Genomic DNA, 14,093 nt, shown 5'->3' on the forward strand with positions numbered 1-14,093 from the left:
TGGGTCCAGCATTTTCAAGCTTTAAAAAATTATCATGGTTAAAATAAATAAATAAAAATTATTATTTTTCAACCACTGTTTCCTCCAAAGAGAAATCATTAGTCCTTCTCTGAAATTGTCTTAGAAATACTCTACAGCTCTAGGAGCAATTTGGTACAATGCCATCCTTCTCTATAAGACTATAAGTTCCTTGAGAGGAAGATCTATTGAATATTCTTCATTATATTCCCCTGTTTTGTACATAGCAATGTTCAATAAATATTCACTGAGTTAACTAATGAATATATGCATTAATACATGCATTAATTAGGTATATCTATATTCTCATTCATAAATTCTACTTTCTCATGTATATCCTTGAGAAATCCTTGTCTTTGTTTATGTTGTTCCCTCTGCCTGTGGTAGACATCATTCTCACCAGTTCCTCCTCCTCAGCCTCCAAGACCCTGTTCAAAGGATAAGTTCTCTAAGGCAAAACCATTTGTATACACTCATCTCTCATTGCTTATTGGACATAATTCCATTATGGTATTTATCTCTTGTATTTTAGTAGTTACTTAATGTGTTGCTAGGTTACACATTCTTGAAGATGAGACTATGTCTTATTCACTTTTGAATCCCAAGCAGAAAGTGGCACACGAAGAAACTTGGTAAATGTTAACTGAATGAGTTCATGATTGCCCATGGTCTTCTATTAATAAAGGCAGTGAATATTTTCATCAGCTCTTTCCTTGCCCAGCTCTTCTAAAGATACCTCAGATGTTTGTAGATTTTAATACTCTTGTCTTGCTACCAACCAAAGAAAGAGTGGCAAGCCAGAGTAACTTTAGCTCCTTCCAGAAACACAACAAAACTCAGAACCAGTGCTACCTGAGATATTTATTAGAGCTCAAGTTGATGGTTCTTGGGTGAGGAAACTGCCTCTAACTTCTTTGTGAAGATACAAGGATACAGAAATATCCCCACTTTTTCCAGATTGTTGATGCCAAAAGGTACCCCAAGGTGATATCTTCAATTATTTAGTGCTGATCTACTTTCCACTTTACCACAACCATCCACCGATCCAGGGAAGGTAATTCTTTCTTCTGCTTTTACATGTGTAATTTTAACAGAACAAGAACCGGTACCTTTAACTTTCAGAGACATATTCCTGCCTAGTTCTCCCATGAATGAGATGTTCCTGGACAAGCCATGCCAGTTTTATTCTAGACTGTCTCAATTCTGTAATTATCCAGATTTAGCCTTTAGATTTTGGGCCCTGACTCTGGGATAGGGACAGAACTTTGTCACATCCCCCTGCCTCCACACTGTTTTTCCGAAATATCAGTCATTTGCATACCACTTTCATGCTTTTTGCCATATTTGCATACTACTGGTACTATTATTGTCTTAATATTTTTGTTTAAATTTATTATTTACTCAAGTAAATATGGCCTGTTTTATCCAATATCATCTATTAAAAATCACAGGTCTGAAATCGTATAGCCCTATGAAATAGATATTCATCAAACCAGTGGTTCTCATACCACGAAGTTCCCGGGTCCAAAGTCCTGAGCTATAATTATTTATTTGTTCATTATATTGATGATCTCTTTTTTATCTACCGATTATTTCTTCCTTATAGCTCTATTGTTTTTCTTCAACCTGTCCTATTCTAGATATTCTTCATATGCATTACAGGTTACTTGTCATATAAATCAGGATTATGGGATTAAGTACAGAGGTCTGAAAAAAGCCCCAAAAGCCAAAGTCCTAATTCCAGTTCCCCCAACACCCAACTTTAAGGTTTTATTATTATTATTATTATTATTATTATTTATTTGAGTATTATTGACACACAGTGCTATATTAGTTTCAGGTATATGACTTAGTAATTTGACAAGTTTATGCATTTTGCTATGTTCACCACAAGTATGGCTACCATCTGTCCCATTACATTGCTATTACCATATCATTGATTGTATCCAACTTTGAGCCTTTAGTAATCACTTTGAGCCTCTGTTGGGTTTATGCTAGAATGAGAAGAGTGACCCAGATGCTCTCATTATTTGAGGCTTTTGGGATGTGAACCACATGAGTGAAATATGTTTTTAGTTCATCTAACAAAGAAAAACATATTTCAGAAAATCTAGCATGATGGACCAGGAAGTATATGAAACAGTAGTCAATTGCAGTAAAATTCTGACTTTCTAAAATCAAAATATAAAGTCAAATGTCAATCAGTTATATTTTTCATTAACAGTATTTTGGTATTTTTTCTATTTTTTATAGAACAATATATTTAATGTACTAAATGTAATATGAGCTAACCATGAATTCTAGAGAAAAAAAATTCTATATCAAAACTATGAAAAACTAAGATTTTAGTACTTAAGTTCTATTTGACTTTAATATACAACTCTCTCTCAAAAGGCCAGCAACACTGGGTAGAAGGACAAGTTCACTGAAACCATGGATGACTGCCCTTATTGTCACAGCTGTTGTGTTGGTTCTATCAATAATCATCGGTCTCCTTGTGTATTTTTTGGCATTTGGTAAGAATATACCTCATTGTATTATTTTGAAAATTTCAAGAGCCACTCAATTTATTTCAAAGCCTAATATTTTCTAATATTATAGAGTGCAATTTTAATTGCAACAATAATTTTCATAAATCTATGCATACTTCGTATGAAGCAGTATTAATTTGCATAAACTTATCTACATTTGGGAAATGATTATCCTTTATGTATAAAAATTATTTCTAGCATTTAAAATTTGAACTGGTTCATATAATATTATCTCTTGAACAATGCAATACATATTATTATATGGCTTAATAATATTTAATGTACTGAGGGTAAAATTTATTTTAGTAGCAATTCTGACTTCAAGGTTAACTTATGAGGATATATTATATTCTGTCATTATCTAATTAACAGCTTAAATGTATGAATTATTACTAACAGGTAATAATTTTATTATGAAACAATTGACAACCACATAACTCTGAGAATGTGTGATCTTAAAAATAGGTTAGAAATACTTGCAACTCATATGTACAATAAGGGGTAATATCCAAAATATATAAAGAACTCAAATAACTCGAAAATAGAAAGCCAAACAATGCAATTTAAGAATGGGCAGAAGACCTGAATAGACATTTTTCCAAAGAAGACATACACATAGCTAACAGGCACATGAAAAGGTACTCAACATCACTAATCATCAGGGAAATGCAATCAAAACCATGATATCACCTCACACCTATAGCATGACTATTATAAAAATGACAAAAAATAGAGGTAACCAGGGGGCTCAGTCAGTTAAGCATCTGACTCTTGATTCTGGCTCAGGTCATGATCTCACGGTCGTGAGATGAGCCCTGCGTCCGGCTCCGTGCTGGGCATTGAACCTGCTTAAGATTCTCTCTCCCTCTCCTTCTGCCCCTCCCTGTTTGCACCCTCTCTCAAAAATTAATAAAATAAATTAAAAAAATAAAAAGACATAAAATAATTTTGTTTTGGCAAATAATACTATTTGCCAATAGTATTGGCAAAGATGTGGACAAAGGGAAACCACATACACTGATAGAGTGTAAATCGGTATAGCCACTATGGAAGACAGTATGAAAGTTCCTCAAAAAATTAAGAATAGATTTACCATATGAATCAGCTAATTTGCTTCTGGGAATTTATCTGAAGAAAACAAAAACATTAATTCAAAAAGATATATGCACCCCCAAGTTCACTGCTGAATTATTTACAGTAGCCAAAATCCACAAAAAACTTTAGTGTCTATTTATGGATGAATAAAGAAGATGTGATTATATAGATACAGATACACACACACACACACACACACACACACACACACACTATGGATTACTACTCAGCCATAAAAAAGAAGGAATTCTTGCTATTTGAGACAATATGGATGGACCTTGAGGGCATTATACTAAGTGAAATAAGTCAAACAAAGAAAGATAAATACTATATGATTTCACTTTTATGGGCAGTCTATAAAAGCAAGCCAAATACACAAAACAAAACTCATAAATACATAATACAGATTAGTGGTTACTCGAGAGGAAGAAGTTATCAGAGGGGAAGTTGGGGATGGGCCAAAAGGGTGAAGGGGGTCAATTTTATGGTGACAGACGATAACAAGACATTGTGATGATCACTTTGGAGTTTATACAAATATCAAATTATCATCTTGTACACCTGAAACTAATATAATATTATATGCCAATTTTACTTCAAAAAAAAAAAAAAAGAGAAAGAAAAGAAAAGGTTAGAGAGAGGTTTTGGCCATAGCTATTGAATGTTTAAATCCCAATAGTTCATCAATTATAGGATTTTTTTCTATGTTATCCCCTCTACTTCTGATATTTATACAACTCAAATGAACTAAAGCAAAAACGTCCATTTTTGTTCTCCCTTCCAGATCAGAAATATTACTATTACCAAACCTCCTTCCAGATCCCCAGTATTCAATATAATCCTGAATTTTCAGTTGAACACTCAAAAATTAGAACAGACCTGAAACAAAAAGTCAATAATGAGGTAAGTCTGGCATCATTTCTACCAATAATACTATTGTGAAGAAGGTTAAAATAAAGTAAGAGATGATTGAACCTATACTGGGATTGCCAGATAAAATACAGAATGCTCAGTTAAATTTTAATTTCATATCCTCCTGAAAATATATTTCATTCAATATTTTAAACATGCCTATACCTATTGAAATGTAACCACATTTTTGTTTGCTAACTCTAGCAACTCTAACCGATATTTTCACAGGAAAATTGGAAAAATACCCTGGACAAAGAATAATTGCATCAAAGACTAAATAATAGAAGCCCAACAGAAAAATTAAATAGCTCAAACATAAAAAATGAAATTATTAGAGTTATCTGGAAACATAACTCAATCATTCAGACACAAACATTACCATGTATCAATTTTTAACCACCTAATATATTTATGACCCTCATACATTTCCCACCAGGCAAGTTATACTAAACATTTATTCCTGAAAATACACCACAGAAACATACAGACCATTTCTTCCACTGAAGACTTCAGTTGTGTACACAGCTCCTATTGTGCCTAGCATTGACCAAAGATGATAGATCATTTTGCCAGCTTTAGACATATTTCTTTCTTCATTTCCTCAACCAAAAGTAAAAACTGATGAAATGAGTTGAAGGTTACAACTGAGTGGGATTGACATGTCTTTCCAAAAACACATCATAAGGAAATTTTGATTAAGAAAAAATAATCAGGGCAGGGTATATTTTGTTATAGGAAGCAAAATATTAAATTACAGTCTAAGCATTGAAGTCAGGACATCCATATTCATATCCAAAGTTTAATTTTTGACAGACTATCAGCTTTGATAAAGCTCCTTGACCCCTCAAAGTTTTAACTACAAAACAGGTATAATTTCACCTACCTCCCTCAGTTATTCTGAAGACTGGTTTATGTTGTGAATAAAAAGTATGAAAAGTTATGTCCAAATAAATGTTAGCATCTGTTTCCTGTGCTCTCACAGAACTTTTTATACACCTCTGCTAAAGCACTTACCACCTTGTTACAACATTATTATTTTGTATGGCTTTGTCCTTCTGAATTTGTGAGGGGCTAAGTCTACTAATTCTTATATTTCTGGTGCCTATAACAGTGCCTGTCATGTGGCAGGACTATAAAAATACACTTCAAGGAGATGACTAGTAAATAACGCACTAGAATTGGCCCTCTCCTCTAGAGTATGAATGGAGACAACATAATTAAGGGAAGTACAGTAATTTAAACCAGAAGTTGGCAATTTTTTTCTGTAAGTTACCAGATAGTAAATATTTCCAGTTTTGCAGGTTATGTGGTCTCTTGGCAACTATTCAAATCGGTCACTGGAGTGCAAAAGCAGCCATAAGATAATACAACAAATAAGTATGGCTATGGTCCAGTAATACTTCTTTATGGACACTTAAAGTGGAATTTTGTTAAATTGTTAGTTGTCACAAAATATTCTTCTTCTGATTTTTTTCAACTATTCAAAAAATGGGAAGACCATTCTTAGATGGTTGTCTAGATTTTTCCTACAGGCTGTAATTTGCTGACCCCTGATTTAGACTATGAGTTATAGTTCTAGGAAATAATTTCCTAAAAGAAATTATTAAAACCAGTAACTAAAATGAATTTTAGAAACTTTTTGTGGAGTTCAATAATCTAAATTGTTTATATTCTCAATTACCATGGGTAATACATGGTTCACAAAGCAGTAATTTCAAAAGAAACAAGAAAAAATAATGAAATTGGAAAGAGAATGGAAAGAGGCAAGCAGAAAATTTATGATTATATATAAGATATGTAAGTATCATATATAAAGACATATTAATGTATGTAGAAAATCTGGAAGTACATAACCAAAAATACAAATAGCAGGTTCTCTATATGGTGACTTAGAAATTATTTTAATGCTTTTTGCTGTATTGCTTGCTTTTTATAACTTTTTACAATGAATATGTATTTGTTTTCTCAAATAATGTATGTATGCTATAAAAATATTTCCTTAAAAACCAAATGTATGTATGCTATAAATGTATGTATGCTATAAAAATATTTCCTTAAAAACCAATTTTCCCTTTATAATCAGTTAGTAGGAAGACACATGGCCATTCATTTTTTTTGCTATTGATTTCTCAATAAACATGCTCACTAATCCATCCAATATGATATGGCATGGTACTTCGCCAGAAAAGAACTGATAAATCAAATTAACTGCATGAAAAGCATTTGTTCAACACAGACCCAGTTTCAATATTTGCAGCTCTTCAACTTTGATTTGGGAAACTGATTATTGAGACTCAAGTTCACTTAAGGTTTGGCAAATGGTCAGTCTTTTTTTCAAGAAGCCAAATTGACAAGTGAATGATAATAAACAGGTTTGTAAAAGCATAGATTCTTTAATAAGCTGTGGTTTTAGTAAGAAATAATTTATTCTAGGAATTTATAGTACAGAGAAATTATCCCACAGAGAAAAGTCTAAAATGACATACAAATGGCATATGTAGTCTTGTCTTTTCTAAGTAATTATTTCATGCATTTTTTCTTGATGAATATGTTTTTTTAGGAAGTACCTGATAAATACACATTCTGCACCTCTCCTCCATTTGCCACAGGATCAAAACATGGCCTAAAAATTTCACTAAAGCCTACAAAACTGATTCTTCAATCAATGATGATAGCTGAGCTTTAACGATAATGACTATACACATCAAATTTTCAGAGAAATTCAGTCTCAGCACCTCCATCCCTATGTATATTTTATATTGGCTACTGAAATATCTAGCTTAATTCAACTCTTTATATCAGCCATCCTTGATCATGTGACAAATTGTTCAAAAATCAGCATCCACTTATAAGGATGACCTTTATGACACCAGGACTGTGCCCAAATGAGCTTTCTGAGATTAGTTGCAAACTTAGAAGTAAATGCTATAACTGCAGATTTTACACAGGCATTTTTGTGATATATTGAAATGTGTGAATTCATATTTTAAAAGTTCTTTACTGTTGTTTTTTTTTCTTTTTTCAGATAGATCAGATATTTCGAAGATCCAGTTTAAATCATTATTACATCAAGTCTCATGTTGTCACTCTCAGGTAATCACAACTAATTAATTTTTATAATGAAAAGACAATTTGTATTATTTAGTTATTTTTCAATTGTTCCATTTGTGGACAGGATCTAAAAATCTCAGATTTAACAAGAGCACAATTTTTTTAATATTATTACATTTAATTGTTATTCTTTGTATAGAGTACCTATAGGGAGAGAATTTCTTAGTTTGGGTATTGATACAATATATTCTACTGGTTGTCCTCTTAAAGACTTGCATTTTAGTTAAAGATTCTTACAATCCTTAAATACTCTTCTCAGTTTTGCTTGCTTTATTTTTTAACAATAAATAGATATTGTGAATTTTTAAAAATCAAGAAAACATACACAAAGTTGATGGATTTAACAAGTGTTTTTTGATGTATTTTTCCAGAAAAAAAAATGTAGAACTCTCAGATACTCAGCTTTCTCTGAATATGATCAAGTTACACAAGGAGGGAATAATTCAGGTATTAACACCTATATGACACAGGAAGGAGGAAAAATCCATGACAATAAAATACATAAAATATTTATGTTGATTTTCTTGAAGATGTAACTAATATTTAAATACTAAGGTATAAAATAATCACAACTATAGCTATGACTTCACTCATTGTGGTGTTTTTCTTTTTCAGGTCAAGTAATGATGGTTTGAAAACAGATGTATTGCTTAAATTTCAGTTTGTTTCTAACAATGCAGACACAATAAAAAGGCAAGCTGACAACATTTTGCATCAGAAGCTGATATTAAATGACAGCTTCTTGAAGACAGATACTTCATTACCTCATCTTAGAGGCAAGAAATGTCATTTTCCTTCCCTTGTTAGAGTTTATCATTTTAGCAATATTCTCAACTACAGAGAAAAGTTTATTTCACCATAAAATGAAACCACTTTTCATTTTTAAATCTCTCCTTTACTTAATAATAAACAAATCCCCACGCAATCGACACCAAATATTATCTTCCTTTGGTTAGTATAGAAATAATTATGAAACATAAATTATACTATAACCCAAATATAATTTTTTTAAAGTTCTTGGTGGAATTGTTTGAATTAATTAAGCATATATGAGATAAAAACCTACATTCTGCTACTGATACAGTAATCTATAGTGCCTGGCTCTTTCTGCTGCAATATTTTCTTCAATCTGAATCCAGAATGTAAGAGTGGTATGAACACAGAAATCATGATATGTGGAACACAAACATAATTTGGGCTCCTGTGAAAGGAGACCTGGCTCTTTTTCTGCCACTACAATAAGACTTCCTACAGCATGCAGGATAGGACTGGCCTAGGGCCATAGAGGAAACAGAATAAGAAAAATGTCAGACCCTGATGATACCTATCTCTGGCATAAAGGCACCGTATCATTTGCAACACAGGCATAATAAGGAACTAGGTGATAAATGTTTGGGGTATGAGACTAAACAAAGCTCATTATAATTCCAAGGTTATTGTTAGCCTCATATATATTAACTTTGAAGTTGTCATATTTACAAGAACTTATGTAAGCTATGATATGAGACTCTAAGGCTGACAGATAATTAAGTTACTAATAAGTATTCCCTTGGTATTCCTCCCCCCACCCCAAACTGTTCCAGAGCACTAGAGCAGATACATTATAATAAACTAACAGAAGAGAAACTTGTATTTGGTTTGGCAAAAGTCAGAAAGAAAAAAAATAGCTTGAAGAACTTTGAGTCTCTGTGAGTAATGGCCAACATTCAGTTCTGTTTATCATGCACATAGAACAGAGTAGACTGAATCCAATGTGCTGGGCTTTAGATAGCAGAGACAAGACTTCCTGCAGAAAACATTTTGTTAAGGATATAGGTACATGTGAAATGTTGACTTTTTAAAAAATGTGACTTAATCTTGAGCTCCCATGAAGCCAAATGTTAGAAATTTAAATTCCATCATTTCTGGATCTATCTGCCCACCCCGACCCCCACTTTGTGGGGTTAGGGCACTTAGGTCCTTCACAGTGTTGCTGGATCAGGATGGGGATTGGTCTATTCAGGGATCTCCTGGTGAACCATCCATCACCAGATCTTCAGTTGCCTATCAAAGCAGGATCAGGATGGGGATTGGTCTATTCAGGGATCTCCTGGTGAACCATCCATCACCAGATCTTCAGTTGCCTATCAAAGCAGGATCAGGATGGGGATTGGTCTATTCAGGGATCTCCTGGTGAACCATCCATCACCAGATCTTCAGTTGCCTATCAAAGCAAGTTACTTTTAAGACAATCCTCATTCCCATGCAAAACTCTTCTCAGATTCATCATTCATCCTGAGACTTCGGTGTTTACCGAGGGTGCTTAGAAATTAATTTGTACATATTTTATTTCATCTATCTTTGCAAAAGACTGCCATTCTTGAATATTAGAAATGTGTCTTCTGTAGTTACAACCACATACCCAAGATTAGCACAAAACTCAGCATAGGGCAGGACGTTGGTATTTGTAAAATGTTCTATCTTTAACTGTGTAAACTAACTCAATCTCCTGAAAGTGGGCATGAAACATAAGCAGTCTTAAAATCAACAATCACCACAGAACACTGAGGAAACTGGAATCATTCCTTTTTCCATATAGACTTTTAGAACTGCATGAAAATACAGAAAAATTTTAAAAACAAAAGCTGAGTTTCATAGAGTAAGAGAAATCATTTCAGTATATATAGTAAAAAGAAAAATGCATGGAATGTATTCTAGGAGACACTGCAGGTGGTAGTGGGAAGAACCTTAGACTAGAAGTCAGGAGACCTGTGTCCCAGAGATAACCATGGTAGTGCAGACTTGGGTCAGTTGCTAAAATGGTCTCAGTTCCTATTTTGCAAAATGAAAATAGTAGCAACTGTGAAATTTATCCTTTGGAAAAACTTTAAAATGCTTTGAAAAGTATAAACATATTAATGTAATGTATTATTTTATGGACTTTCTCAGGTATCTTTAGCAACACTGATCCTAGGAAGTTGGGGAATTGATTAACTTATCTCTTGAAAAGGGTATCTGGAAAGCTAAAACACACACATAGCCCCCAAACACAAATATTAGAAGAGTTAGTTGGCTAATATCTTGAGTCCAACAAAGAAAAAACAATGCAGAAATATATTAGGTTTAATTTTACAAAAGTAATTTATACAGGATAACAATAAAGCTCAAGGGGAAGCTTTGAGTGTAGCTTTCAGAGTTAATAAAGTACAAGTTTGATAAATAGTTATCTATGTATATCTCATTTTTAAAAATTGCAGAATTTAAAGTGCTCATGCATAATTTGGTGAATTTTTTTCTAAAATTTATACCCTTATGAAATTTCTTCTCATTTTATACAAGTCAGAATACTCTCCAGTGATTCTAGTGACTAGATTTTGGGGGAAAAAGGAAAGAAGAAAGAAAAGGAAAGGAAAGAAATGGAAAGGAAAGGAAAGGAAAGGAAAGGAAAGGAAAGGAAAGGAAAGGAAGGGAAAGGAAGGGAAAGGAAGGGAAAGGAAAGGAAGAAAGGAAGGAAGGAAGGAAGGAATGAAGGGAGGGAGGGAGGAAGGGAGGGAGGGAGAAAGGAGGGAGGGAGGGAAAAACAATTAGTTGGAAGAGAGAATTAGCTAATATTGCCAGTGTCTCAAGAAAGTGTACTTTTAGTCACTGATTTTACTCTAAACCTTTCATGAAATTATTAATTCTTTTATGATCCCTAATTATGCCTCTATTTCTGTTTCTTTTCATCATATAAATATATACAATATAAAGAAAAATTCATGGAATTTACTTGTAGGGAGGAAAAATAATTTTCCCTTCATACTTCTGAGTTCTTGATTATAATAAAAGACTACTGTAATAAAAGATGATTAACAAGAAAAAAGAAACAAAAGTTTATTAACATGATGTATACATGGAAGTAAAGTAGGGGAAAATGAGTAACTCAAAGAGGTGGCTTTGAATTTGGCTTTTATAGCATCTTCATCAAGGAACAAATTTGTGAAGAAATGAGAGACCAAAGGAGAGCAGTTTTAGGCTTTCAAGGACAGAGATAAGGGCTAGTTAGTAAAAGTGTTATAAAGATTCTTCTGGTGCCTTCTCCAGGCTGATAGGGTCTAAAATTATCTCTAGGAATTAACCTTTCTCCTTCCTGGTAGAGAGAAGAAGAGGGACACCTTTGTAAACTTACATCCTGCCTTTAGGCAAATAGAGGAAGGGCAAGAGGAATTTCTTGTATCTGCTTTTTCTCACTTACCTTTGATTCAAAATAACTCATATACCAAAGTGACATATTTTGGACTAGCATAATCTGATGCTCCTCACACTCTAGGAGAGAATGTAAGTGGTAGTCTTTTTTTTTTTTTTAATCATTTAGGTCAGTTATGGGTTTTTTTGCTTGCTTTTAAAATGCATAAACTTTGCCTCTCTTTGTGAATTATCTCAGATCAAAGCCAAATAGCATGTGATATCACTTTTATTCATTCATACTAGTGTAATTTAAAAATTTTTAACATTTTAAAATCATTTTCTGGTCTTAATTTTTTCAGCCAGTAGGGCTTTTCCCTTCTAAATTTAGTATTTAATATATTTCATAGCAGTTTTATTTAGCATAATAATAAGTTAACCAGAAGATTTACCAGTAATTCATTTAACCCCTTTCATGCCTTGTTTCTAATCAAACACTATATTATCTTTTTTAACCAGATCCAATATCTCACCCACTATTGAAATAAATTTTATTTTAGGTAGGAAAGTGAATAGTTAGAATAAGAAAGAAATCACAAATCACAAATTTTAAAAAGCTAATATACTACATATAGAATCCAGAAAAAAAGGACATTGTTCTTATTAATTAGTTTCTTGGTATGTCTCTGTAATACCTCACTGTTATCCCTTTACATTTTTTTGACTGCATATTTATTCTCTGATTACTTCTTCAAATAACAATGTTTTTAATATTCTATAAGAAGAATAGAAAAGTAATTCAGACTTTCTACTGGGATGCTTGACTTTTAAAAATATTTTGAAATAAGTATAGATTCACAGGAGGTTGCAAAGTAATTTATAGGGAAATCTCATGCTCTTGCGCCCTTCCCCCAGCCTTTGGTAAAGTTAACATCTTATACAACTATAGCACAACATCAAAGGCAAGAAATTGGCATAGATAAAACCCATAGAGCTTATTCAGGTATCATAGTTATATATGAGCTCATTTGTGTATGTGTGTGTGTGTGTGTGTATGTGTAGGTGCAGCTCTATGCCATTTTTTTTTTTAACGCTTATTATTTATTTTTGAGACAGAGAGAGACAGAGCATGAACAGGGGAGGGGCAGAGAGAGAGGGAGACACAGAATCTGAAACAGGCTCCAGGCTCTGAGCGGTCAGCACAGAGCCCGACGCAGGGCTTGAACTCACGGACGGTAGATCATGACCTGAGCTTAAGTCGGACGCTTAACAGACCAAGCCACCCAGGCGCCCCAGCTCTATGCCATTTTATCACATATGTAGCCTTGCATAACCACTACCACCATCAATATATTCAACTGTACCTTATTGCATTGTCCTTGTGTTATCTGGACACAGATATAACTATACCCATCTCTTCCACCCATCCCTAGCCTCTGGCAACCACTAATCTATTCTCCATCTCTATAATTCTTTAATGAATGTCACATAAACCATACATTTTGTATCATTTTGAACTTGACCTTTTCCACTCAGTGTAATTTTCTTGAGGTTCATCCATGTTGATGTGTGTATCAATCATTTGTTCCTTCATTGCTGAGTAGTATTCCATTGTATTCCACAGTTTGTTTAACCACTCATCCATTGACTAACATTCGGGTAGTTTCAAGATTTTGGCTATTACAATGAAGCTGCTATGAACATTGGTATATATGTTCCTATAAGAATAAGTCTCCATTTTTCTGGGATACATCCAAGAGTATATTTTTTGGGTTTATAAAAACATTTTGAGTTTTGAAAGGAACTACAAAACTACTTTCCAGAGTGGCTGTACATTTTGCATTCCCATTGGCAATGTATAAGTGACCCAGTTTCTCTGAATCTTTGCCAGAATTTGGTGTTATCACTATTTTTCATGTTGGCCTTTCTGATAGGTGTATAGTGATATCTTATTATGGCTTTAATTTTATTTTCTCCAATAGCTAATAATAGCAAAAATCCTTTTAATTGCTTGCCATCTATACATCCTCTTTGGCAAAATGTGCAAGTTTTTTCTAATTGAGTTGATTTTTTATTTTTTAAATAACAAATTTTGTGAGGTTTTAATGTATTCTAGATGCAAGGTCTTTGCCAGATATGTAATTTGTAAATAATTCCTACTACTCTGACATTTGCTTTTTCATCCCATAAACAGATAGGAAATGTTTTACATTTGATGAGATTCAACCAACCAAACTTTCATTTTATGGATTATGTTGTTGGTAAGAAATCTTCCCCTAGTCC

At 33.1% G+C, this 14,093-nt stretch overlaps 1 protein-coding gene across 1 annotated transcript in view; it reads left to right on the forward strand.

Moving 5' to 3' along the window:
• The first annotated feature begins 597 nt into the window (after positions 1–597).
• Positions 598–14,093, forward strand: part of LOC109275066 (transmembrane protease serine 11G-like) — a 30,134-nt gene continuing 16,638 nt past the window's right edge. Inside the window, exons 1-5 of the mRNA XM_019463141.2 lie at positions 598–650; positions 2,413–2,534; positions 4,429–4,547; positions 7,582–7,649; positions 8,283–8,443. Coding sequence (XP_019318686.1) covers positions 598–650; positions 2,413–2,534; positions 4,429–4,547; positions 7,582–7,649; positions 8,283–8,443 — 523 coding nt within the window. The remainder of the gene's footprint in view (positions 651–2,412; positions 2,535–4,428; positions 4,548–7,581; positions 7,650–8,282; positions 8,444–14,093) is intronic.

The sequence above is a fragment of the Panthera pardus genome, unplaced genomic scaffold (genome assembly GCF_024362965.1).
Source record: "Panthera pardus isolate Hobbes unplaced genomic scaffold, ASM2436296v1 HiC_scaffold_13, whole genome shotgun sequence".
Classification (NCBI taxonomy): Eukaryota; Metazoa; Chordata; class Mammalia; order Carnivora; family Felidae; genus Panthera; species Panthera pardus.